General features: G+C 41.9%; 1 protein-coding gene across 1 annotated transcript in view; it reads right to left on the bottom strand.

Moving 5' to 3' along the window:
- Window positions 1–27217, bottom strand: part of BABAM2 (BRISC and BRCA1 A complex member 2) — a 129787-nt gene that overhangs the window by 17829 nt on the left and 84741 nt on the right. Inside the window, exons 9-11 of the mRNA XM_081000256.1 lie at window positions 25586–25656; window positions 23952–24034; window positions 3930–4083 (exon numbers count right to left, since the gene is read on the bottom strand). Coding sequence (XP_080856382.1) covers window positions 3930–4083; window positions 23952–24034; window positions 25586–25656 — 308 coding nt within the window. The remainder of the gene's footprint in view (window positions 1–3929; window positions 4084–23951; window positions 24035–25585; window positions 25657–27217) is intronic.

Here is a 27217-nt window from a genome sequence, read left to right as displayed (position 1 = left end):
CAATAAAAGGTAGGCATGTTTAAACTGGCAGCACCTCCCATGAAGGATCGATGTCTTTAAAAGTTCCCACTGTAGTATATCACCATAAGGACAGGTACTATTTGACATTTCTGTATTTTATAAAAGTACAAATTCTCAACCACACTGGTTAACTATGCTGCAATTCACCATTGCAGATAGTTAAAAATGCTGTATACTGCACTCCTATGTGAGAGGTTTTTTATGGTCTTCCATGACTATGCAAAAATAATCAAAAAGCGAAACAGAATAATCAGCCAGCCTGAATTCAGAACCTGGTCGCCTTCAACAGTGAAGCAAATGCAGGTGTACAGTTCCCTTCACATATTACTGAATATGTGTTTCCATAGCTGAAGCTGTTTCACAGGTTCAAGGATGTCACCTTAAATTGACAGCCTTTGTTCACAATGACAAGGAATCTCATTCCCTTCCCAGAGTGCTTTCAGATTTCCATGTGCTCACCCTGAACTGTAATCTATACCCTCATGCAATCACGACCAGCCCACATGCTTCAAAATAAAGCAAAACATGAAGTGAGAAGCCCCTTAATTATCTGGTGGCACTTCTACCAGTCACTTTATTCATCCTTAGATTAATTTAAATCAATCATGTCACTGATCACAGACTTAACTGAGGGCAGAATTATAGTTCTTTATATTCCCCTGGCAAAAAGTATTCATTTATTAACAAAATTATATACTGCTTGACTGTAAAAGCAAAACAAACAAAATGCCCTCTTAAGTGGGTTGCAAAAAATATATAAAAAATCAAAAATGATTTTAAAAAACCAGTTAAAAACAGGTATTTAAACATTCAAAATATGATTGAAATCAGCAGTAGTTAAAAAGAAATAAAACATATGTAAATTCTGTTTGTCTGGGCAGGCTTGACTAAATGAAAATGTTTTAAGCAGGTCCTGATAAAAGTACAGCGAAGGCCCCTGCCTGATGTCAATCAGCAGGAAGTTCCAAAGTGCAGGCGCTGCCAGACTAAAAGATTGAATTTTTTACCAGTGCGGAGTGAGTATTACGCAACACCTGCCATAAAGCCAGTTCTGCAGATCAAGGCGGTCAAGTGGGCATATATGGATTAAGATGACCCCACAAGTAAACTGATTCCAAGCTCTTAAGGGCTTTATGTGCTAATATTAACAACTTGAACTTGGCCTGGTAGCAAATCAGCAACATCTGAACAAGATGTTATATACTGGCAGGGTCTCCCTCCTGGCCGCAACTGTGTGGCAGCATTAATTATTATTATTATTATTATTATTATTATTATTATTATTATTATTTATTGGATTTATATACCACCCTATACCCGGAGATCTCTGGGCGGTTCACAGAAAAGATCAACATAAAAACCACAATATATATAATCAAAATAAAAACAACAACCCAGTAACCCCCCCACCTGCATTGTGCACCAACTACAGTTTCTGGATCAAATGCAATGGAGCCAATGAACTAATTACATGTAGCAATCCACATGTAACAAAAACATTTCTATTTTGCTGAGTTTATACAATGGTATCAGCATATTCATCCATTAATCACAACTAAACTAAACTAAACTGAACGGTGCTTTCAAGGTGATCAAACCTATTTTATTTTTGCAACTTGCTGATCTCTAACATGTTGCTGTTTCAACATTTTTGCATTTTGACAAGTCAATAGAAAGCACCTACAAGGAGCCGCTCAGGATCGTGGAAAACATGGCCTCCATGGGGCTGTTCCTGAATAAGTTTGGTCCAACTCATAGTCACGGACATGCCTTAGACCTGGTGTTCACTTCTACTGACGTGGGTGATCTGACACCCAGTAAAAGTGAAACAAAGGAAATGCCATGGTCAGATCATTTCCTGGTGCAACTGGACTTCTCTGCGACCCTTCCCCTCTGCAGGGAGGTGGGACTGATTCTGATGGTCTGCCCCCCCCTTTAATGGAGCCAAACGGTTTCCAGAGGGTGGTAAGGGATGTTTTATCCCATGTTGATGGCCTTTCAGCTGATTCCCTGGTGGCCCACTGGAATGCAGAGTTAACCAGGGCTATCAACTGTATGGCTCTGAAATGCCCTCTCCAATTGCATGAAGCCCAGTCAGCCCCACGGTTTCCCCCGGAGCTGAGGGTGATGAAACAATCGCTGAGACGGCTAGAGCGCCGGTGGCGGAAAACTCATTCTGAATCGGACCAGACACGGGTTGGAGGTCAATATCAAGCCTACCAAGTGGCGATAGCGATGATGAAGAGGACTTTCTTCACATCCTCAGGAGGCTCTTTCAGGTGGTTCGCAATTTAACAGAACCACCTTTGCCATTGGGGCCTGGTAAAGACCCCAAGATCTCCTGCAATGATTTTGGAAAGTTTTGCAGATAAAGTCACTCAGATTTGGAAAAAGGTAGACTCCACAGTGGGAGCAGGAGAGTGCTAGAGTCCTGTCTAGTCGAGTTGCATGGAATCAATTCCAATCTGTTACCTCCGTGGACAGGCGGCTTGGACGAGTGAAACCGATCACCTGTCTCCTTGATCCTTGCCCATCCTGGCTAATAAAAGCATGTCGGGAAGGGCTGGGCGATGGGCTCTGCAGGGTGGTGAATGCTTCCCTCTGTGAGGGAGCCTTCCCAGACCTGCTGAAAGAGGTGGTTATTAAACCGCTTCTTAAAAAACCATCTTTAGATGCAGTCAATATGGCCAACTATCTCCAATCTCAAATCTTCCATTCATTTTACTTCAAATCCTTTGGCCCTTGATGTAAAGTGAAACAAAGCAAAGAGTGGCTTAACGATGTAGATCTGCTCAATATTGCCACAATAAAATGGATAAATACAATTGTATAATCCCACTACAGGTTTCAGAATAAGAAAATTGCTGAAAGTAACAATTACATGCCTGCTTGAGCTGATGGAGGTGGTGTGGAGAACCCCAAGGCTATAGTTTTGGGGGATTTCAACATACATGCTGAGGCAACCTTATTTGGAGCAGCTCAAAATTTCATCACTGCCATGACAACCATGGGTCTGTCTCAGATTATATCTGGCAAAATGCATGTGGTAGGACACACTTTAGACCTGCTTTTCTGTACTAGTGTTTGGTGGGGGAGCTGACAAAGACTGCTGTCATGGATATATGACCCTCTAATCAGACTTGGGCTGTATGCTGCAGGGTATGGGGCCAACGGAAACATCTACCACTGGAGATGTATGGAGCCAGATAGCTTCCTAATGTCCCTGGGGGCATTTCCCACAGATCTGTCCAGTGGTCCTGCCAGAAATTGGGAGATTACTCATACTACCAATATGGTCTCATTGACATGTCTGTCAGCAAGTCACTGAGTCATGTTGGCTCCTTGGTATTTCAAGGAGCTGAGGGCAATGAATGGCAGAGTCAACAACTGGAGGACTTGAGGAGAACATGGCTGGACAGAGATGAAAAACCCATTTTTATGTTTATCATTTTTATGCTGGGAACTGCCCTGGGATGTACTTGATGAAGGGTGGTATAACAACAACGACAACAATTCTGCAGTGGTGATGACAGTCTGCCCAATACCAATCAAAAGACTTTTTTAAATTGGTAAGAGGCCTAGGTCCAGGAGGTGGGCCCATTGAGTCTGCAAAGACCAGTTGTGACAAATTTGCACTTCATTTAAGGAGGCCACCTGAGAATTTGAAGGTCTTGTAATAGGGAGGGGAGCTAAAAGGAAAAGGAGCTAAAGTCTGGTGGTAAGGAAAAGGTCTGGAGGGAAGAAAGTGAATGGAGCAGTGTTTATCTGCATGTAAGAAAGTAGCTTAGGCTTCATCCGCCTCACTTTCCCCTAATCACATTTCAGAGGCAGTTAGCTAGTTCAAACAGAAAGCAAACTACATGTATAGTATCTTGCAGAATTACCCCACAGAAAGAGAGATGACTTACTTTGCTCTTTTGGCCATCTCATTGCCATCCCAACGTGGACTGTAGGGGTAGTTTTTCTGGGCTTGCGAATAGAGCTCCCCACTGTTAGTGAAGTGATAGACAGACTGAAACGTTAATGTTGGCTGGTCCCGAGGAAAATAGAGTGGGAGGTCAACTGCAAAGAAAGAAAAGATGATGAGTTAAGGGATTTTGTTCTTTCTTGCTTTCATCTTCTTCATTTGACACACAAATTAAGAAACTTCTAAGCTTATCAGTGTAACATCCACAGCAAAACTTTAACATCATGACAACGTAAAGCTTCCTTTCACTCAACAAACTCAAATTGTTTTAGTCACAGGTAGGTAACCGTGTTGGTCTGCCGTAGTCGAAACAAAATTAAAAAATTCCTTCCGGTAGCCCCTTAGAGACCAACTAAGTTTGTTATTGGTATGAGCTTTCGTGTGCATGCACGAAAGTCTCTGAAGAAGTGTGCATGTACGCGAAAACTCATACCAATAACAAATTTAGTTGGTCTCTAAGGGGCTACTGGAAGGAATTTTTTAATTTTGTTTCAAATTGTTTTATAAGCTCTAGGTCGGGGCCACAAATGCTCTCCTTCCCTGGAGTCTTTTAAGCAGAGGCTGGATGGCCACCTGCCTTGTATGATCTAGTTGAGATTCCTGCATTGCACAGCGTTGGACTAGATAACCCTTGTGATCACTTCCGACTCTATAACTCTATGATTCTATTCTTTGTTGTTTGCGCTTTGTATTTAAATTCCATTTCCTTTATGTGTTTGGTTGTTATTTTAAATTACTTTTCCCTCAAGCATCAGGTTTCTTTTAAAAGCAAAATTTCTTTGTGCAAGTGGTATAAAGCAGTGAGAGAGGATAATAAAACTTCAGTGAAGAAAGTTAACAGTATCTGTTGTATTAGTTTCATTTGTCTTTTTACTCAAGAATCCTAAGTTTCCCCATTATCTAGATTTTTAAAACCTCTGACTTACTGAGAAAGGCACTAATAGCAGTTTTCCTCTTATTAAGTAAGTCAAAAGCTTTGTTTTAAGAGCAAAGTATATAGTACTGAAGTCATGTTTAAAAGCATAATAGAGACATGACTGTCAATTCAGAAAAGCTTTCATTTGCGGTGATTAGTCTTTCAGTGATTGCTGAATCCCCCACCCACCCCAACCACAGGACTGTTTCAGAAGAAAAGGGAAGAAAAGGCTTCTTCCAGTTAACTAAAACACCCCCACAAGGTTCTATTATGTCCGGTTATTGAATCAATGTGCATGATCAAGTTGACCCCCATGCCTTCTCAGCTTTCTTGCCCATAGTACATTTGTACTTCTATAATTCCTCCTTAACGTGCAGCTTCTTCTGACCCCAAATCTCCTGTGAACAATTTCACTTCTTAGTCCCAGCTGATTTCCAATTTCTTACAGAATTTTCCACTCACTCCCTGTATTTATGACCCCCCTCTGCAGATGAGAACTCACCCCACATGAACTATAAAAGATCAATATAACTAGATACAAAATGGAAAAGTTTAACACAAGCAGTGGCCTTGGAATGTATTTATTTATACATACATACAGGTATGTATTTATTTCATTACATTTGTATTCTGCCTTCCATTTTTTAAAAAAAATAATATTTATTGATAATTTCAAAATTACAAGAAGAATAAAAAACAAAAAACAACACTACAATACAAAAAAGAAAAAAAGACAATAAAAAAGAAAAAAGCACAAAATGTGAAAACCAATATGACAATACAGCAATAAAAAAGTAAAAAAGAAGAAAAAAGAGAAAAAAAACATAAATCCCAAATTGCATATCCATAATTTCCATTTGCTTGTTTCATTGACCTCCTCACACCTCCGTTTTTGTATTCTAGTTTAGTAATTATTTCAGCAAATTCTTTCCATCTTTCTCAATTTTTGTTATAAAATTTATCTTAACAATTTAACCTAATAATTAACTCAACAAATCCTTACCATCTTTCCCCATATTCTATTATTCAGATTACCTTAATTTATTTAACCTTATCTTACCCCTAAGTGCCTTAAAACTTAAATCTTAAATTTCAAATATACATAACTCCTAATATCATTTCTTCTAGAGTCGTATAGTTTCATTCCCACATTTTCCCTAATATTCATTAGCTGATTCTAAAATAAAAAAGTTTCCATTATAAATTCTCTTCCAATCATCATCCAGCGTCTCTTCTTCCTGGTCTCGGGTCATGTCAGTCCTTATTGTCCATTCCGTCTAGTCCATCAACCTGGAAGCCTTATGTCCGAGGCCCTTAAATCTCTTCCATGTCCCTTCTGCAATTCTTCTTCATCTTGTTTGTGTTTGCCCTTTTCCTTGTCTCTTGTTGGTCTCTGTCTTAGTTTCTTTCCTTTCTCATTGAGGAGTAGGTCTCTGGGGGATTCCAACCCAAAATTATCTCCATCACCCTTCGTCCAGCTCACCCATTCCCCACAGTCCCACTCCCCACAGTCCTTGATATAATCCAAAATGAATTTAAAATCAAATTTTAAGATCTCTCCAAAGCTAGGAGTCTCCTCATCTCCAGACTCCCCTTGGCCCACTCCAGCTTCAATCTTCAATAACAGTGGCTTATGCTCCTGAAGGGCCTCGGGTCTCTCCATTTGTACTATTTGAGGTGCAGCCACATCCTCCTCCATTGTCAACTGCACTTGCCCAGTCGGTACAGATTGATAGGTTGGTTCTTGGATGATTTATGTATCAATGTTATTAACCACAACAGTCAAATCCATTTTCTCATTCATCAAGTCCATCTTTTCATGCATCTGTTCCAGCAAAGCATTTGTCTTGCATAGAGCAAGCAACCAGTCTTTATCCCAGCTCATCTTTGTTCAAGGTTGGAAAAGTCTGTTCCCACAGTCTTAATCTCACAGATGTTGGGTCTCAAATATGCTGCAACAACAATTTAGCAAGCTCCCTCTAGAGGAGACAATCTACTTGTAGCCATTTTTTTTTTTTAAGAGACAAAGGAAAGTTACTTTCATTTTTCAGATATTTCAGACGTTTTTCAGATATTTTGTTTCTTTAAGATGCAAAAGGCAACATTAGAATCAACTTGTTTCTCTTCATTAGCTATCTGTCAAAGTGTTACGTTCACAGTCAATGAACCTCAGCAACAGTTTCTGTCTCTGACACCCCGTTCCCAGGTTAGAGACGATGGAAACTTATCCTTCTTCACTCCCTCTCCTGTTAGAGTTAAACAGAGTCCCCCCCCCTTTTCTCCTGCTTCCAAGGGGGGTTTCAGTGGTTCTAAATGAAGGAAATTTAGTCCTTTTTTGACAGCTTCCCGGCTTTAGCTTGCAAAATTTTTGCTTTAGTCTATATACAAAGAAGCGGAAGGCGGACTTCCTGTTTACACCTTCCCGCTTCGTTACCAAATTTAAACAATTTCTTGATCCAATTTTCCGTTTCTACTCATTGGTACTTGTTTTAAGTCCAATTGTCCACAGGAAAAAGTCAGCGCTCTCTGGCAATGGCTGTGCGGCTTCACTCCGTGAAAGTAGCAGTCAGTTCGTAGCACCGCGCTTCTCACCCCACTTCGCTCCGGAGCCCCTAGATGGGATTCCCTGCGAGTAGGGGGGCGCTTCTGGTGCCCTGCCGAACCCCACGTTCCCAGGCTTCCTCTGCCTGGGATTTCTAGTGGGTCCCCACCTTCGCCGCAGCGGGAAGACCCAGTTTTCACGGAGCCCGTTCCTCCGGTCGGAGGAACTCCGCCATTCACCAATGGCGCTGACCCGGAAGTCTTGTATTCTGCCTTCCTTCCAAAGAGTTTGAGGTAGAATAGATGTTTTGTCCCCGCAACCTATATCCTCACAACCAGCCATAGGCCAAGATGTAGACACAGACCAAAGTAACACAGTGAGAAGCATGGTTGAGCAGGGATCTGAACCGTGTCTGTCCCAGTTCTAATTCAACATTCTAGTTACTACTCCATACTGACTCTCATACCACCAAATCTGAAACAGCCTACATTTCATCTACGGGAAGTCCAACAGGAGGAGAGGGAAAGGAGAAGCAAGGGGGACAGGGGAAGATATGAACAGACACTCTTTATTATTTCTTAAAAATAATTAACTTTGGTCCTTTGCCCAAAAGTCCTAGGGCAGAAAGACATAAATTCAAAACTAAACATAGCAATAAAATCAAAAATAGGAAACTAAACACAACATTCCAGTTATAGATTAAACCAGCAAGAACAAGAACTTAGGTAGCCAATACACCTCTCTCATCCCCAGAAGCCTGGGCCGATAAGGTAACAGCAGCGGTTGGAGTAACATGGAGATTTTTACCAGCCAAAGGCTTAACAGGTTGGAAAACGAGCGAGGTCCCAACTAAAGAAGAATGGTAACTTAAACTGATGGAATATGCGCAGCTTGCGGACCTATCACATAGAATAAGAGAACAAGAAGAACATTTAAAGAAGACTGGAAAATGTTTATTGAAATTGTGTACACTTGAAAACATTGGCAGCACTAAGATAAATTCAACAGTGTAAATAAGCTTTGATGGATGTAATAATGGAATATTGAATGGTTTAGTTTATGTAAAATATGCAGAGATTTATGTTATGCAAAATGAACCATGGAAAGAGAAGAGGAGAAGTCATTGATATTTTAAGGTTGTTTAAATGAATATTCTAAAACGTAAAACAGAAAATTTAATAAAAATTATAGGAAAAAAAGGCTTAACAGGAGAAGTCTGATGAGGGATTTTGAACAAATATTGGGAGTTAAAACTATGTAGTCCTAGGAGGGGATTCAGTGTGCAAGAAAGGAAGGGCAGAAAAACTTTAAAAAGCAGGACACTTGAGCAGCAGAGGCAATATGAGTCTGAGGAACGAAAGTCATGGGGTGGAGGACAGGGGACAGGGACAAGTCGGGGGGGGGGGGCTTTAGCGGTAAGAGCAAGGAGTTTTTATACCAGATGGTGGGAAGGAGCTGGGAACACAATGTAGAAAACTGTGAGAGGGATCATTTGGACTGAATGAGGCGAATGACTTTGGCACATCTCAGTTCTCTCACCTCTAGCCATAATTCTCCTTCCAAAATAAGGTTGAATTAGACAAGGCAGGAGATGACTAGAGCACAAACCTTGAGTGCTCAACCAAGAGGAGAAAGAGAGATTTTTCTATATAGAAGTGACAAGGCTTTGCAACAGAAAAGGGGGAGCAAAGATAAACCCAAGGCTTCTACGCAGAATTACTGGCGATCATAGATTAGATCAAGGAACAGCTCTAATAAAGATAGAAAATGCTGACACCAGCATATGCAAACATTTCAGACAGCTTGCTACATGCCCAAAGACTGCCTGAATTTGGCTTGAGAATCTGAACTTTGCAAAACCATGCTTAAGTTTTTTTTTCATGTTTTGTAGATAAAAAGTATGTTAGCATTCATGTCAATTGCTGCAAATACTATTTCCAAACAAGTTGACTCATAGATACCTTGGTGCTATGTCTGTAGACAATAGATGCATGAGTCATGTCTGTAAATTCCTGGAAGTGCTAACAGACCCCTTGCTTAGTCATCTTTTAAAGGCATGATGAGTTCACGAGCTCTATAAGCCATAATAAAGGGCTCTAGCTGTATACCATCTCCCCCCGTTACATTCCGTATAGCACAAATTAAAAGTCTAAAAATAACTTCATACATATGAGTCACTTCATCTAACACGTTTGCACAACTTGTGTTGTTAAACAGTGATATCTAGTCAGGAAGGTATAATTCTGTCGCCATGCTAAAAATAAAAAGGAAAAATGTGTCAGTGGAAGACATGAGATTTATTTGACCCCAAGAATATAAGTGCTTTTTGAGGAATATTTCCACGAAGTCTATTACAAGCCACAAAGCTTCACAATAATTAATTTTAAGGAACCTCCAGCCCATGGATCTAATTAGGCCCGCCAGGCCTCTTCATTTAAGCTAGCTGGGCCAAAAGGGGCTTCTGAAGTACCAATCAGCAGACTGTCATGGCTTCTAAAGCCAGCATGCAATGAAGTCCTAATGATCAGTTGATTTATAGAGCTAAAAAAGGGCTTCACACTTGGCTTCTGAAGCACCGAAGATCAGCTGACTGAAAATAACAATGCAACGAACTGAAGTTCCACTGATGAGATGGTTGTTGGTGCTGCAAAGTGCTGTCCATCTCTCAAATTTGGCCCATGGGTGGTGTGTGTGTGTAGGGGAGATAAGAAGCAACCTGCTGGTCAGATTCAGTTCCCTTTGCACAGCTTCCAGTGTTCCCTGATGTCAAATATGAGGTGCAGAGGGGCCCATGTGTCATCAAATGCTTTGTTGACTGGCACTACTGGAACTGAAGTGCTGATCAGTTGACTGGCGCCTAAGGCATGCTCCGCAGAAAAACACATTCTTTGTCCACACAGCTTGATGTCAAACTGCAGGGGCAAAGGAAAACAGCTCATTTGATGTTATGATGAAATCAGGCAACTGACAAGTGGCCCACTGGCGTTGGGGAACATGCCCACCAGTTCAAAATGGCAACAACTCTTGCTGCTGCATTTTTTGTTTCTTTAATAAGAGTGTGGTACAAAAATTAAAATTCTTGCCAGCAGTATTGAACAAAAGCAGCTAGACTCAAGTCCAATACTTTTTGCCTTACAGAGAGAACCAAAAGATGAGTATTTCAAATTTCTCACTTTGGTATATTGCAGCTTCTTAAATTAATTAGCTATAGAATAAGGGTGAGGAATTTTTTTTGGCCCACCCTGCAGGTGAACTTTCACAGATGGGTGAAACAACCCACCTGTCAATCAAATGATGTCATTATTGATACCACATGATTAACAGGTGGGTTGTCTCATGCATGTGTCAAAATCCTATATTCAGGGCTCCCAAGTGTCTGACACCCAAATAGCTGTTACGCGCTTGGGAACTGTAGCATAAGGGGCATTGCTGGCCCAGTGCTCTGCACCGGGCTAGCAAAGCACTTCTTGCTCCCATCTCCATCAACTGATGGAGTGGGGGAGAAGCTGGCATTTTGAAAGCATCTGCTGCGAGACCAAAAAGTCCCTCTTCTCAGCCAATACCTGCAAAAAATTGAGACTGCTTGCTTTGACTGGGTGGGACCGGTTTGGCTATGCATGGAACAGGTATGCCTAGCCAACTGAGCATGATTTATCCTTGGTACGCATGCAGCCAGCACACAAAGGAACCCCCCTCCCCCCATAAGCTGATGTCACAAGTGATGCCAGCTGATTGACATGTGAGCAGGAGAAAACGGTCTTGCATGCCAAATTGCACACCCTAGCTGGCCAACAATGGCCCATAGGCTGGAGTTTTCCCACTCCTGCTACAAAAGTATTGTGCAAATCTTACTCCACTAGGGATGACTGGTCAGGGGCTAAAAATCGTGTGTTACAAATACAGGCAATGGCTTCTTGGTTCAGGCCAAAAGCCAGCATAGCCCTTCATTCTATTTCCAACACCAAACAGCAAGATTCCTATGGCAAGCTCACAAGAAGGGAATGACAGAAATAGAGCTCTGTGTTTGCATACCCAAAGAGCTGATACTCGGGGGCATGCTACTTTTGAACATGCAAGTTCCATTTAGCCGTTATGTTTAAAAGCTGCCAAGATGTTAGGCTGCGATTCTTTGGTCACGTACAACTTCTGCTGCACATAAACAATATTTGAGAAATTTGATCTTTATGAATTACAACATGAACTGAACTGACCCTCATCTTGCCAACTAATATGCGGATCAAAATGTACATGCGGAAATGGGGCAGAACGGGATTATGAAAATTATTACTACTTATTAAATTTGCACGCCACCCTTCACCCAAAGATCACAAGGTGGTTCGCAAATGAAAATGAAAGGGAAATGGACCAGAAAGCTCATGTGAAACCCATGCAAGGTAGCTGTGATTCCTACTACTGGGGAAGTTCCATAACTAATTGAGAGACAAGAGATTGCTGACCCAGGCGTTGCCCATTTCTAATGCTGGCCTTGCAAAGCTTTGGAGAAGCGGCGTTACCCCTCTCTGATGCTGTTCTGGCAGCTCCACCCCCCCATCAAGCCTGACCCAGAAGCAGAAGCAGGGGGCTCTGGTGGCACTCATCCACCCAGCGGTGCCTCCCATCCCAGTGCGCGCATGCACCTCTGGAGGTAATCGCAGATGCTAAGCTCCTGAACACAGCCACCATGACTAGTAGTCACTGATAGCCATGAATTTGTCTAATTCTCTTTTAAAGCCATCCAAGTTGATGGCCATCACTGCTACTGTGAGAGCAACTTAACTCTCTTTTAAAGAGGTTCAACGATGTCACATAGAGGAGGGAGAAAGGTTGTTTTCTGCTGCTCCAGAGAAGCGGACACGGAGCAATGGATCCAAACTACAAGAAAGAAGATTCCACCTAAACATTAGGAAGAACTTCCTGACAGTAAGAGCTGTTCGACAGTGGAATTTGCTGCCAAGGAGTGTGATGGAGTCTCCTTCTTTGGAGGTCTTTAAGCAGAGGCTTGACAACCATATGTCAGGAGTGCTCTGATGGTGTTTCCTGCTTGGCAGGGGGTTGGACTCGATGGCCCTTGTGGTCTCTTCCAACTCTATGATTCTATGATTCTATGATTCTACGACCGTAGGCAGCAAGCAAGACTCCACCCTAGGTTTTACTCCATTATAATTTATCATGTTGGTAAGAATGTGCGACACAGCTATGCATTTAAGACAATGACTATTTTGAAGCCCGCAAGACCTTATTAGGTTTCCCACGATATTCTGCCGACAAACAACAGCTTCCTGGCACTTCATCTAGTTATCTGTTCCTAGTTATTCATTGATCTACTCTGAATTATTCCTTTAGGGTTCAGAATTTTAGGAGCTTGCTTAGTACGTTATGAATCAGGCGGGACACCAAGAAAGTCAGTCAGTGAGGCATACACTGATGCAGATGGCTCTAAGGAATGCTCCATATTGACATTGCTTTGCTTGAAGCTAACCTGGAACTGCATGACAGAAGAAGCAGTGTGCATGTTACAAAGAAGACAGAAACAACAAAAAATGTTTGCATTTCAAACTCTGTGGTATGTTGCAACCAAGCAAACAAAACCAAAAGAAAGGAAGCAGAGAAATATAGGGGTCTAGTGTGTTAATAATTGTCTAACTGTAGGTGACCCGACAATGCATTGCTTTCTATTACAATAGCTCTATTCATATTTTCAACCTGCTTCTATACACTGGGCTTGTCTCCCATGTTTATAAATCCTAAGCGAAAGATAAAGTAACTTCATTAAAGGTAAACATATAGTAAGAACATAAAAAAATACAGTTTGGCTTTATCTTTCTACTAAACCTATATTTGACTAAGACCCTCCCAGTAGATTAGTTACCTATTAATTCATAAATAAATTGCTGTACAGCAAACAAACACCCTTGACAGTTCAACATATAGCAAATGAGTTCAATTCACTTTTGTGCTATGGAAAGAGGTTGGTGGCTCAGTTCTACAAATGATTACTTGGAATGAAGTTTTACTGAGTTCAGTAGGACTTGCTTATCACAAAGTATACTTAGAAAGGTACCCTTAAGAATGCCTAATGGAGTACAGCTATCATAAAAGTACATTCAAGTATATTATAACATTTATCCCGTGTTTTGAAGAAACAAACTGTTGGCTAAATCTGTGCTGGGTCCAGAAGTTAAAATGCCTGGAACCTTAATTATCACTATCTAGTGATCCCTATATATGTTTTGGAGAACACAACAAGGCCTGGTATTGTTATACTTCCTCTGATGTACAGAAGCTTTTATAATTAAATATCATATTTTTAATTCTGACTTTTAAACGTTTAATTACTATGACACCAGATGCTATGGAACGTGACTTCAGAAAGATGGGGCGCACAAAAAGACACTTGAGAATCTCTGCCCTACAAAGGAACACAGGAAGCTGCCTTGCACCAAGTCGGACCATTGGTCCATAAGGCTCAGTACTGTCTGCAGTGAATGGCAGGGGAAACTGGCAAGGTTTCAGAAAGATACCCAGCCCCACCTGGAGATGCCAGCAATTAAACCAGGGATCTTCTGCATACAAAGCAGATGCTCTGCCACTGAGCTATGGCCTGCACATTCTGCCCTATGGCACAGGGCTAAATAACAGAAGAAAGATTAATAGTCAAGAATTCCCTTACAAAAAAATTAAGTGTATTCATTAATTACATCCGTACCATGAGCACCTGTTCAGCAGCCACTACTAACAACACTCTAGATTTTTTTTTAAATCAAAGCTCTCTCTTTAATTGGGAAAGAAGTCAACATTTCCCAAGAATCAGTATGCAATAGCCCAATGCCAAGTGCTGGATCCTGATTCTGTCTGAAACAACAGCAGGCCCTGGTTGGGAGCAGAGGCTGGGTGATCTGTGGATCATCATTGTGGCTTTCACTGTGCAATTAACAAGATAAGAGAGCCTCTGGCAGGAGATGTTGCCACGGACCCCCAGGTGTGTTCTGTGGACCCCCAGGGGTCCCCTGACCCTGAATTGGGAACCACAGATCTATGCCATGGGATGTTGCCTGAAAAAAGGAGTTAACCTTTTTAATGGCATCTGAAGTGCCATTTTTTGGCTTTGTATTATTTACTTTGAAAACTTCAGCTGACTCAAGTAACATCTGGAACAGCGTTTTAGAGTTGGCAAAGCTCCTACAGTCCTTCTGTATCCCTTAGTTACTTACTTTCCAGGAAAAGCCATAAGAAAAATTGGACTAGTGCAATTTGATATACTTGTAGATGTGAATCAAGGACAGGATGAACAAGAATCAATATTTCTCAATAAACTGTCCTCTCTTCATCCATATATAGTAGCCTTCTTGAGTCTGCAGCACTATAAACTCGTATTTAATTTTAAAGGAAAAAAGGGAATCAGGAACAACATTCCATTAAGGCTAACTGAGGAATATAGGTCAGCCAAATATAATTACCTGGATTGGAATTTGGCCAGTACTTTAGGGCTCACATGTTATTGACAGAAGAAACATGCTAATATTTTTAAATGCACACTGACCAAGATGAAGCTGAATCTAGTGTAAAGGTAAAGGTACCCCTGCCCGTACGGGCCAGTCGTGTCCGACTCTAGGGTTGTGCGCCCATCTCACTTAAGAGGCTGGGAGCCAGCGCTGTCCGCAGACACTTCTGGGTCACGTGGCCAGTGTGACAAGCTGCATCTGGCGAGCCAGCGCAGCACACGGAAACGCCATTTACCTTCCTGCTAGTAAGCGGTCCCTATTTATCTACTTGCACCCGGGGGTGCTTTCGAACTGCTAGGTTGACAGGCGCTGGGACCGAGCAACGGGAGCGCACCCCGCCGCGGGGATTCGAACCGCCGACCTGACGATCGGCAAGTCCTAGGCGCTGAGGTTTTACCCACAGCGCCACCCGCGTCCCTGAAACTAGTGTATTTAGGTATAATTAACAGCTGTATGTTGTGCTTTACCTGCTCCTGTATTTCCTATTCTAATTAAGGTTTCAACCATTTCTGCACCTCATTTTTCTGTATGCAGAACAAAAAGCTAGCAAATGAAAGTCATTCATTATGCATCTTGACGTTAAGAAAGATGATCTATTGCTTGGTAAACCACACAAAAATCATAGAATCATAAAATTGGAAGGGACCCCAAGGACCCCCTGTAATGCAGGAATCTCAATTAAAGCATCCATGACAGATGGTCACCCAACCTCTGCTTAAAAACCTTCAAGAAAGGTGAGTCCACACTCTCCTGAGGGAGACAGTGTTGTACAGGTATTACGGTCAGAAAGTTCTTCCTGGTGTTAAGTTGGAGTCTCCTTTCTTTCAGGTCCTACCCTCCAGAGCAGGAGAAAACAAGCATGCTCCCTCTTCCATGTGACAGCCCTTAAGATATCTGAACATGACTATCATATCTCTTCTCAGTTTCCTCCTTTCCAGGCAAAACATACCCAGCTCCTTCAACCATTCCTCATAAGGCTTGGTTTCCAGACCCTTGATCATCTTGGTTGCCCTCCTCTGCACACGTTCCAGCTGATCAGCATCCTTTTTAAATTGTGGTGCCCAGAACTGGACACATGCAATGTCAAACACAAAAGTCCAAATATGCCAATCAATTTGGACTTTTGTATTAAATATCAAGATCAATTTAGACTTTTAGGTCATGTGAATGCTGATGCATACCCAGTGGGCACATGAGCACTGGAAATTCATCATCACAAAACCCTCACTCCAAATTGATAGCACTGAAATGGATCCCCAGGTTGACCTTTCTTTGCAAGAAGCTACAATGGTAGGAATACACTCTGTTGAGATATAGGCATGTTTGAGCTCCAGGTAGGCAGGGGCCCTGCCTCACCACATGGAGACAGACCAGCCCAAGCAGGGAACATGGAGTATAATTCCGTTCCCTCCAAGCCTGACCAAGCTGCTGCTCACTTTCTTGTTTTTGTAGAGTTTGGACACATCAGAGTTGCAGGCAGCTGGCAGAAACTCTAAGCACTCACTGCCTAAAGTAATTCCCCCCCCCCATGAGCAGCAGCCACCCCCAGGAACTATTTGTTCTATACTTGCCTAGATATATGCTGTTCCTCAGAGGACAGATAAGAAGTGATTTTTGCAGATTGCTGGGAGAGGGAGGAAAAGCAACCCATTCTGCCCAAGCTGACCCTGAATTAGGATAAATAAGCAGCAACGCAAACTCACTTTTTTGGGGGGGTTGGGAAGAATACACATTAAATTGTCAGGAGGCTTCCCCCCCCCCCAACAGATAAGATAGGGATCAGAGGTTATACAGCCACTGCCATTTTTGCTTTGCGGGGAAAATCAGCTCCACCCCTTTAGTGCTGAGCTCCACTCTACCCCACTGCATGGACTCTCAGAAAAGGTCCCAGGTTGTAGGCTGGGGTTTGAGGTGGGTCCCACCTCATCAAGTACTGATCTAGTACACTGCATGTGTCAGTGCAGAGCTTCTCCATGCTTTGTTTAATCATTTACCGTTACCTGCTTAATACTGCTTCAGAGATGTTTCTGGAAGCAGCTTTCAGTGTGACTCAAAAGCTTGCTTCCCATGTTTTATATATGTCTTACATATATACAGTGGAACCTCGGGTTGTGAACGTGATCCGTGCGAGAGGCACATTCGCAACCTGCAGCGTTCGCAACCCACAGTGCTGCATCTGCGCACGCACATGACACAATTCAGCGCTTCTGCACATGTGCGAGTGCCGAAACCCAGAAACCGCTCCTTAAGGACTATCAGCAAGCAAGCAAGAAAAAACTTGCTCTGAAATGTAGCCACAGTAGAAAATTCTTTACTACTACACAACAGTCTCAGTAACTAGCCTGAACAAGACACCCGAGAGTGCGCTAAAAGGAACAATCCACTTTATCCTCTAATAAGGACCTTGGAAATTTACTGAGTATGAGATACAGGCCTAGTCTTAATGGCTTCTACTTTATCTTCGAGTTCTCAAGGCCTTTCTCCTAGTTCCCAGTTCTTAGCTTTGTTTCTGCTGCATGAGTTGCTATAGCAACCCCTCCTAACAGTGATTACACTGGCACAAATACGTATATCACTACAGAGTATTAATTATGCCAACACGAGCCATTTAGAAACCCACACTGAAACCCAAAAGGACACACAGCACCAGTTATGAAAGTTTGTGTTTTTCATCTTTTCTCAGAACACAGTGTCTCTCGGTGATGAAACAGGACCTTTCTATTGTTGGTGGAACTACAATCGTGGGATGGTAGATGAGTACTGAGAAGCCTGCTAAGGAACAAGGAGGATGGAGGCTTCTTGCCTTCAAATCCAGGTGTGGAAGACTGCTGTAGTTTGGCTGTGGAACTGACAATAGGGAAGTAATTTAAAATTTACCGCAGAAGCCCATTACCGTATTTTTCGCTCTATAGGATGCACTTTTTCCCCTTCACAAATGAAGGGGAAATGTGTGTGTGTCCTATGGAGCGAAGACGCCATAGCCCCGCGACCCTCTCCCGGCTGGAGAGGTGATGCGCGGCTATGGCAGGAGGCTCTACAGCCGCACGTCACCTCTCCAGCCGGGAGAGCGCGCGCGGGGCTAAAGAAGCACCCCACGACCCTCTCCCGGCTGGAGAGGTGACGCGCAGCTATGGCAGGAGCCTCTATAGCCGCGCGTCACCTCTCCAGCCGGGAGAGCGCGTGCGGGGCTAAAGCAGCCCCCCGCGACCCTCTCCCGGCTGGAGAGGTGACGCGCGGCTATGGCAGGAGCCTCTATAGCCGCGCGTCACCTCTCCAGCTGGGAGAGCACGCGCGGGGCTAAAGAAGCCATAGCCCCGCGACCCTCTCCCGGCTGGAGAGGTGATGCGCGGCTATGGCAGGAGCCTCTATAGCCGTGCGTCACCTCCCCAGCCGGGAGAGCGCGCGCGGGGTTAAAGAAGCCATAGCCCCGTGAACCTCTCCCGGCTGGAGAGGAGACGCGCGGCTATGGCAGGAGCCTCTCCGCTGCGCCTTTCCGCTGCTCCCGACCCCTCTCGCTCTCCAGGCTTCCAAGGTAGCCGCCTGAATGCACCTTAAACGGCACCTTGTTTTAGAGCGGGAAAACAAGAGGGGGAAAGTTCTCCCCCTCTCTGCGCAGCGCCTCCTGCCGCTTCGCTGAAGGGGCGCTGGGCAGAGAGTGGAAGAATTTTTTTTTCTTGTTCTCCCCCCTCTAAAACAAAGTGCGTCCTATTGTCCGGTGCGTCCTATGGTGTGAAAAATACGGTATATCAGGACAGTCCGTAGACGGCCAGACTCAAATGACAAAACAGAGATAGACACTTAACAGTTCCAAGACTTCCTTCCTTCCCATGGTCTGTAGTTTTGTTGTAGGTCACCTCAGAACATTTTAAACATTTTAAAATAAAATAAAATGCAAGGAAGCGAGAAAAGGAAGGCTACTGGAATATTTTAGGCAGTTACTGGCATTGCGGGCTTAAGATACTGGGTGTCTGAAGCAGTCCAAAGATGTCTCAGTTGGGGAAAGAGTGAGATAGGGAAGACAAATGTTCCAGACAACACACTGTTGCTTAAACTGCAGTGAGTACACATAGTTTGGATTTTGGAGGACAAGAACGGAGGAGGCAATGACAATGAAAAAACAGCAGAAGCCATAGAGCCATTTACTGCTTTCTGCTGCTTTGCCATTTGAGCCTGACAATCTTCCCCCTATGTCTCTTGCAACAGTTACATAGTTCAGAAGGCTCCTTTCATAAGTAAAGAAAATCAGAATATGATTCACTATACAGTACTATCATACTGCACAAACTTATTTCTTTTACCACACAAAATCCAACCAAGTATGAGGGGCAATATTTTGAGTGATAGGCCACTAACTGCTTCCGCTAGCACAAAAATTTCTGCTTGTTCAATGGAACTTTTCCTATCTTTCTCCCCTTACAGCCTCCCCAACTGTGCTCCGGAGGGTTGGGAAAACCCCCAAAGATTTTAGGGGGTGCACCAAAAGTCTGCGCACTAGTGGAAGCAGTTCACTGGAAATGCCCAGCAATATTTGATAGCTCTTTCCTCACCTCTCAGAGCATTTACTAATCATGATTTCCCAGGATTCCAACACTTGAGCAAAGTTTCTAAGTAAGATACTGGACTTGAACACTGGACTCGAACACTGGACCAGTCATGCAAGAAGGTCCCAGGTTCATCCCAGGCATCTCCAGGTAAGATTGGCTCCTGCCTGAAGCCCTGGAAAGCCTCTGTTATCGTCAGTGTAGATAATGCTAAGCTACATAGACCTATATAGTCTAAGTCAGAATAAGTCAGATTTCTAGGTTCCTATGTTGCTAAGACTCTTTTCTCTGGGGACAACTCCAGTCTGGATGTAAACTTACTCTTCTTCCAAGTAATTGACCTACCAAATGCAGTATTAATTTGCTTTTCAGAGGAAACCTAAAATAATACATTCATATTTGTGTCTAAGGAACTCAGGCAATAGTTACAGCTTCTGAACAAATGTGCCTAAGTGCCATTTTCGCTCGCCCCCCTAGTTGTGTGGCATGAAGGAAGCTACTGTGAAAATAATTGTCATTCAATCCATTTGTTAAAGTGCTTTCCATTTTCATTTGAGAGCAGGTGAAGCAATAGCAATATAAAAAAGTTACGTGTCCATCACAATACTAATTACAGAAATGTTGATGTTTGTGCCCATCTTCACAAGAATCTTTGCCTTCAATATATCATCAAGATAAAATATTTCAACAAAATATCATAATAAAAAGGCTTAATTGTTTATTGTAAGCTATTTGCAGTTTCCTTTTATTCAACAGGCTGATAGCAACCACTTAAGTAATTCGCAGTCAAAGAAACTGTTCTTTGAGGGGTGCTGTCATTAAAAAGTAACAGTGTTCATATTGTAACTTTTTGGTAGAGCTATTAAAAAGGTTCAGCTCACCAATAGCTAAACTAAAATTAACATTCTGAAATCTGACAAAACCTCCAAAGAACTCTATACACAAGGGCATATTTTCAGTCTTCAGGAACAAAAGTCAAACCCATTCATTAAAATATCCACCACTAAATGTAACAGAACTTGAGTACTGTACAGCCAAAAAAATTAGGTTCTTTAACATACCTGACTCAAGCTTTTTAATTTTAAACATAAATTAAAAATGATAGAGTAGTGAAAACACCTCTTTGTTCACAGAATCTAAATAGCAGAATCAATGCCTCCCTATCTTCTTTTTGATCTGACAATTACATGCTCTACCCACATTTTAAAGACTTGCCAGACTCTTAGCAGATTTCACTTGCTCCACTCATTCCCTACCCTCACTTTGAAATTCTTTCTTTTAAATAGACACTATGCACACATTTACACACAAACTATTTTAATAGTCTTAAAAAGCAGAGACATCACCTTGCCAACAAAGGTCCGTATCGTTAAAGCCATGGTTTTCCCTGTAGTGATGTATGGAAGTGAGAGCTGGACCATAAAGAAGGCTGATCGCCAAAGAATTGATGCTTTTGAATTATGGTGCTGGAGGAGACTCTTGAGAGTCCCATGGACTGCAAGAAGATCAAACGCATCCATTCTTAAGGAAATTAGCCCTGAGTGCTCACTGGAAGGTCAGATCATGAAGCTGAGGCTCCAATACTTTGGCCACCTCATGAGAAGAGAAGACTCCCTGGAAAAGACCCTGATGCTGGGAAAGATTGAGGGCACAAGGAGAAGGGGACGACAGAGGACGAGATGGTTGGACAGTGTTCTCGAAGCTACAAACATGAGTCTGACCAAACTGCGGGAGACAGTGGAAGACAGAAGTGCCTGGCGTGCTCTGGTCCATGAGGTCACGAAGAGTCGGACACGACTAAACAACTAAACAACAACATTTTAATATAAATAATTTCAGATTTGAAAACTGCAATGTTTCCCTGGAAAACTATGTTTTGGTTGACAAGAAATTTCTTAAAACCTGGGAAGCTCAGAGGAAAAGTTCAGTTTTGCCTTAAAAGAACACAGCGGTGGATCACCCCCCTTGGCAGGGGGTTGGACTCGATGGCCCTTGTGGTCTATTCCAACTCTATGATTCTATGAGTCTATGATTCAATCATGTTCATTGGGCTATATCTGACTAAGCCAAACTAAGAATTGACCCACTGAAATCAATGGACTTAAGTTGGTCCCAACTAACTTGATTTTAGTAGGTCTACTCTGAGTATGACTTATCTGGAATCCATTACAGGCAGCCCCCGATTTGCGTGTAGGCTGCCTTCTAGGTTATCTTCCGGTCACATGCATGCATGCACAGTGAACCGTCAATTGGAAGCGTATAAATTGGTCATTGCCTGTACATACATTTTGTATCTTCCACAAACAAAAAATCGATAAATTCAATGTTTTTCTCCATAAATGTTGGTATCATTTCATGTATGAGTGGTTTCTTTGCACTATCTTTTAATACATGGAATGGTTTGCCCTGGGTTATTCATCAAAGCTAGTGATGCAACAACTTGCATGTGTAAGTTGCTGTGTGAGCTCTAAGGCTGTGGGATTAATTGATAGTGACAAGCTATTCAATTGTAATAATCTTTCTCAAGAGCTTTAAAATTAATTAAAATGAAAGCTCGAAAAATTATTTTACAGTGAAAACCTTTGGTTACTGAAGACTGAATTGACTTTGTGAAGCATGGCAATTTAAAATTTAACGAGAACATATTCCACATTCTTTCTGACTTCAAATATTTGAATTTTAAGTAAGCTTAAATTACAATCTATAGTTTTCTTAAAAATAAAAAATAACCAACCAAAAACCATGAACCAACCAACCAACCATGTGGCTTGAGGAAAATGAATTAGCCCAAATAATCCTTCAAAACTGCTCCATGCAAAAACAGAAGCTCAAATCAAATCAAACAACCTAAATCAAATCAAACAAGCAGTGCAGTGGCAAATCTTGGTTTGCCATTTTATCCAGATGAAAAGAACTATGGTCTGTGCAAATCGTAGTTTACTTCCTTTGTACAAAATAGCAAACTAGAAACGGAAGCTTTTAATCTCCCACAAGTAAAGAGGAAGATGGAGAATGCAAGACCAAGGCTGCCACTTCTTATTCACGTGATGTAGTTTGTGGTTATGCCTGAATTGAATCACACTTTATCAAAGTAATGTAAATTTCTGTAGAACGAAATGCAACACCTGTAAGACCCGGACATGGAATTAGGGTCATATGTTAAGTAGAAGAATCACAGAGGGGATAAAGACGTGCTTCATGTGGGGAACTCAATGAAAAGAACAAAAAATCCACAAAGTTGTGTAAAGAATCAGGAAGATCCCAACAAAAAGGAAAATGAAATTCAATGCAGATAAAGGAAAAATGATTCAAAACGGGGAAACAATAATCCTAAATGTACGATAATGGCTTCTTAATTGAGATCTTGTGGACACTGCTTGGTGAAAGTGTAATCTCAGTAAAGTTTACCACATGCACTGTACACAATTAACATAAGAAATTTTGCCAAATGATGGAGTGATTGCTAAGAGTACAAGGGGATTCAAAATGACTCTCAACTATGGAGAATAAAGGATATCAGCAATCTGTCCTTACATGTCTTTTAACCTTACCTTGCCATAGGACAAAATTCTGTTTTAAATTGAGGGAAATAAAATGCTGGAGAGATTTAAAAAATGGTGTCTCAGGTTAAGCTGCAACTTCACAGAAAATCATTGCAAAAGATGCATGGCAGCCAGGGGAAGATGGAGCACCCTCAGAGCCAACTTGGGAGTGGTGTCGCTGGGGCCACCGATGCATAAAGGAAGCAGCAGTGTGAGAAAAGAGGATGGGAAGCAGGCAGGTGAAGAGGTAGGACGACTGCTGCAAGAAAACAAAGCTGCTTGCATAAAATACTTGCCCTTCTCATTACAACAGGTGACTAAATTGACTGATAAAGGCTTGGATCTCAGATACACATATGCATGGTCCTACTGTATTGATCCCTTTCTACACCTCTGTGCTGGGTCTCTGTTAGCGTACTCACTGAGGTGAGTGGACAAACTCCAATGAATCACAGAATCATAGAACTGTTGAGTTGGAAGAGAGTCCAACCCCCTACAATGCAGGAATCTTTTGCCCACATGGAGCTCAAACCTGCAATCCTGAGCATCAGTCTCATGCTCTATCCTGGGCTATTTCAGCCATAAGTATCACTTGTTGGCCTTCTACTAACTGATGGACTGTCAGAGTGATACAATCTAATTTTTATGCCTATGACTTTTAAGTTACTTTCTGTTGCATGTGACAGTTTAAATGCGCACACAGACAAATGAATGTTCCTAATCTGCATAAAACATTTCCCCTCCTTTTTTCAGACTGCAGGTGGGATTTTGCAAGTGTGAGGGCCACATCAAAAATGCATAAACATAGAGTAAAAATAGCCCAAACCTTTAAACTGTTCTTGTAATTGGTTTTTACCCTTTTGAATGTTTTTTATCTTTAAGAGGCTAGACATCTGTGCCCAAGGCAAATAGCTACTCACTGTGAACCAGGAAGCAGAAATCTTTCCACATCAGTAACAAGGTGAGTTTTGTGAAACCCTCCGCATCGTATTCTACCACGCCACTATAAAAAAGCATAGTTTTAACTATAAATATTGAAGCATAAAAATAGATTCGAATATGAGCACAAGTCAGACTGTAGGGAGCCATCTCTTCCTTCGAATACACATCTACAGGCATGGGCTTATTGCAAGGATATAATACAGTTCCACCCTCTTTTGGCCAGGCACTAACAGTATCAAACAGTTACTCCCAATAGGACCATCAGTACCCCCCATCCAGCAGCCTTTTCCAGGTCCCTGGCTCCACACTGGTCTTAGAGAATTCCCTCTCACATTTTGCATCTACAGTTATGGCAGCTGCATGCATAGGGGGTTATTATAACATTCTATATTGATAGAAGTCCACCAGTAAGTACCCAGAGCTCCTTAACAAAAAGAATTGGGTGTTTGTGTGTGGAATAATACACTGAAGAATAAACATACATTTTTTTAAAAAAAACATGCAGAATAAAAAAAAATCATAAGAAGCAGCAATTAAAGCCATTAAGAGAGGTGGCTGAATTAAATCTTGAAAGGCTGTTTGCATAAAAATATTGTGCTGCACCTAATGAAGCCATGTGTTAGATGAAAACACATCTGCTTGTGTGAAGTGGGGCAGCCAATTTTCAACAAGCCACCCAACCTACTGTCATCACCCCAAGTGTTCCTTTAAATCAGTGTTTCTCAAACTTGGGTCCCCAACTGTTGTTGGACTACAACTCCCATCATCCCTGGTCCTGCTAGCTAGGGATGATGGGAGTTGTAGTCCAACAACAACTGGGAACCCAGGTTTGGGAAACACTGCTTTACAAGCTTGCTCCTGAGGGCTGGGGGACTTTCTGGGAACTGTAAGGGCTATATTATGGAGGGTAGGTAGGAAGAAGGCGGGGATCAATGAAAAACAAGTGCCTCACTTTGCACAAGTGATGGCGCAAAGTCATCATTGGATGCAACCTATTTTTAATTTTTGTGCAAAACTCGACACAGTAGGTGTCAAGCAAATTCAATCAGGAATGACATTCCAAGGCGCTGGTCATGCCCTATCCAAAGTGCAGATCAGCCTGACAGAACTTACCATGGTGAATTGAATTGTGATGGGAAGAGAGAGAGGACTTAAAACTTTTGCCCCCGCAGGTGGCTGCTGCCATTGATCTCACCTTCAACAGCAGTGATGTTGGCTTTGATCCTATGCAGCTTTGTCACAAATGGAAGGGATTCTTTTGTTTAAGGAAAAACTTTCAAACCAAAGGAGGCTCCTGCCAGCAAAATGGTGGGCTGTGGAAAGGTGATTTCATAGACCATCCCTTCCTGTTGCAGCCCCATGTGCAACTACGCTCACTGGTCCAGAGAGTCCCCCGACCCACCACAGCAGATGGTGAGGAGAAAATGTCCTAAGAGGTATTAACCAGGGCTACGATTCTCAACATACATTGTAAAATTAGGGTAAGTGAAAACTGGGAGCAGGCGCACACTTCTGACTTACAACTGCTAGGATCTGGTAGCGAGCTAGAGAATAAAAAACCATTTTAATATGGTTTTGTTCACTTTTTTAAAAAGGACATAGAAATACTTACGTTCCAAAGTGACTAAGAAATGCCGCAATATACTCTCTTCTCTTATGGTAACCCTGAATAACATATTGTACCTTGAATAAAAAAGAAAGGAAGAAACCAGTAAAGACACAGTGAAGCTAAATAATAGTACAAACTGTTCATCTTAGGGCATTTTTCTAGGAAAATGTGCTGATTTCCTATTAATAACATAGCTTACAAAGTTATGAATGCATATCCGGTGTGGCTGGTTAGTGGTATTACAAGTTTTTCTTTTCTTTCTTTCTTTATTTTTACATCTCCTGTAGTTGTCTGGATTCTGCAGTATGGCAGATTGGTGGGGAATCAGCAAGTGGGTTGATAAAGTAAGAATGAGCTTCTGTTTGTTCAGTGATGTAGAGAAATGGGGATAATGAAAGGTGGTGACTGGGTTAAGTGACACAGTGCTAGGTTGACTACCATCCTTGGGGAAGCTGACAGTGACATGATAAGCCACTTCCGGATATACTGTGATTTTGATATCTTATATTGTTTTGATGATTGATTTAATTAATTATATTTATTGTACTTCTACTTTATCTTTCTTATTAATGAGCTGTTCAATGCTTTGGGGGACTTTGGGCCAAGAAGCAGTATATACCATATTTTTCCATGTATAAGACGCCCCCTATTTTGGGGGACCCCAAATTTAGAAAATGGGCATATGCGCTATCCGTGTATAAGACGCCTCCAGATTTGTAACCGTATTTTAAACTAAAAAAACCCTAGTCTTATACACGGAAAAGTATGGTACAGTGGTACCTCGGGTTAAGAACTTAATTCGTTTTGAAGGTCTGTTCTTAACCTGAAACTGTTCTTAACCTGAGGCACAACTTTAGCTAATGGGGCCTTCTGCTGCCGCTGCGCCACCGCCGCACGATTTCTGTTCTCATCCTGAAGCAAAGTTCTTAACCCAAGGTACTATTTCTGGGTTAGGGGAGTCTGTAACCTAAAGCGTCTGTAACCTGAGGTACCACTGTATATATAAGAGTTCTGTATTAATACAGAGTTTAACAGAATGGGATTCAAGAATATCATTTTAATATTCATATTAGCAATAAGGATAGGTAAGATTAGACTCACATAGGAGTTACCTAATGTTTTTGGCACCTTAAAACCTAACAGATTTACTCATCCTGAACTATGTGACTCTGCTATTTTTGCAATAACAGTGGCATGTTACGCCTCTGGAATGTCATGTATTTAAAAACCTGTAAGCTAGATACTAAAGAGTATCTATATCTAAAAGCAGTACCCTTAGATTTCCAGGCTACTTTGTTATGCCAAAAAGGCAATTTTACATTTATTTCACATTCTTCAGATTTACTGTGCCAACATTTAATACCCAAGTTTAGAAAATGTCAACTGCAATGCCAGTATAATATGAAAGTATATGACAAAATGTGAAATTATAAAAGTATTGTAGCTATGTTGTCCCTGTGCACAATTCTCCATTAATATCTTATAACAGCAACTTTCTACAGCTCCATTCTTACAGTAAAAAAATAAAATAAAGTATACACGTTGTTTATGTTGGCTGCGTTAATACTGGATTACCTTGGCTGGCAAACAGCTGTGCTAAATTACTTGAAATAACCATGATACAATCAGTGCTAA

This window comes from Podarcis pityusensis, assembly GCF_964106645.2.
Source record: "Podarcis pityusensis genome assembly, chromosome: 3".
In the NCBI taxonomy this organism is placed as follows: Eukaryota; Metazoa; Chordata; class Lepidosauria; order Squamata; family Lacertidae; genus Podarcis; species Podarcis pityusensis.
This window is presented reverse-complemented; position numbering and strand designations above follow the sequence as displayed.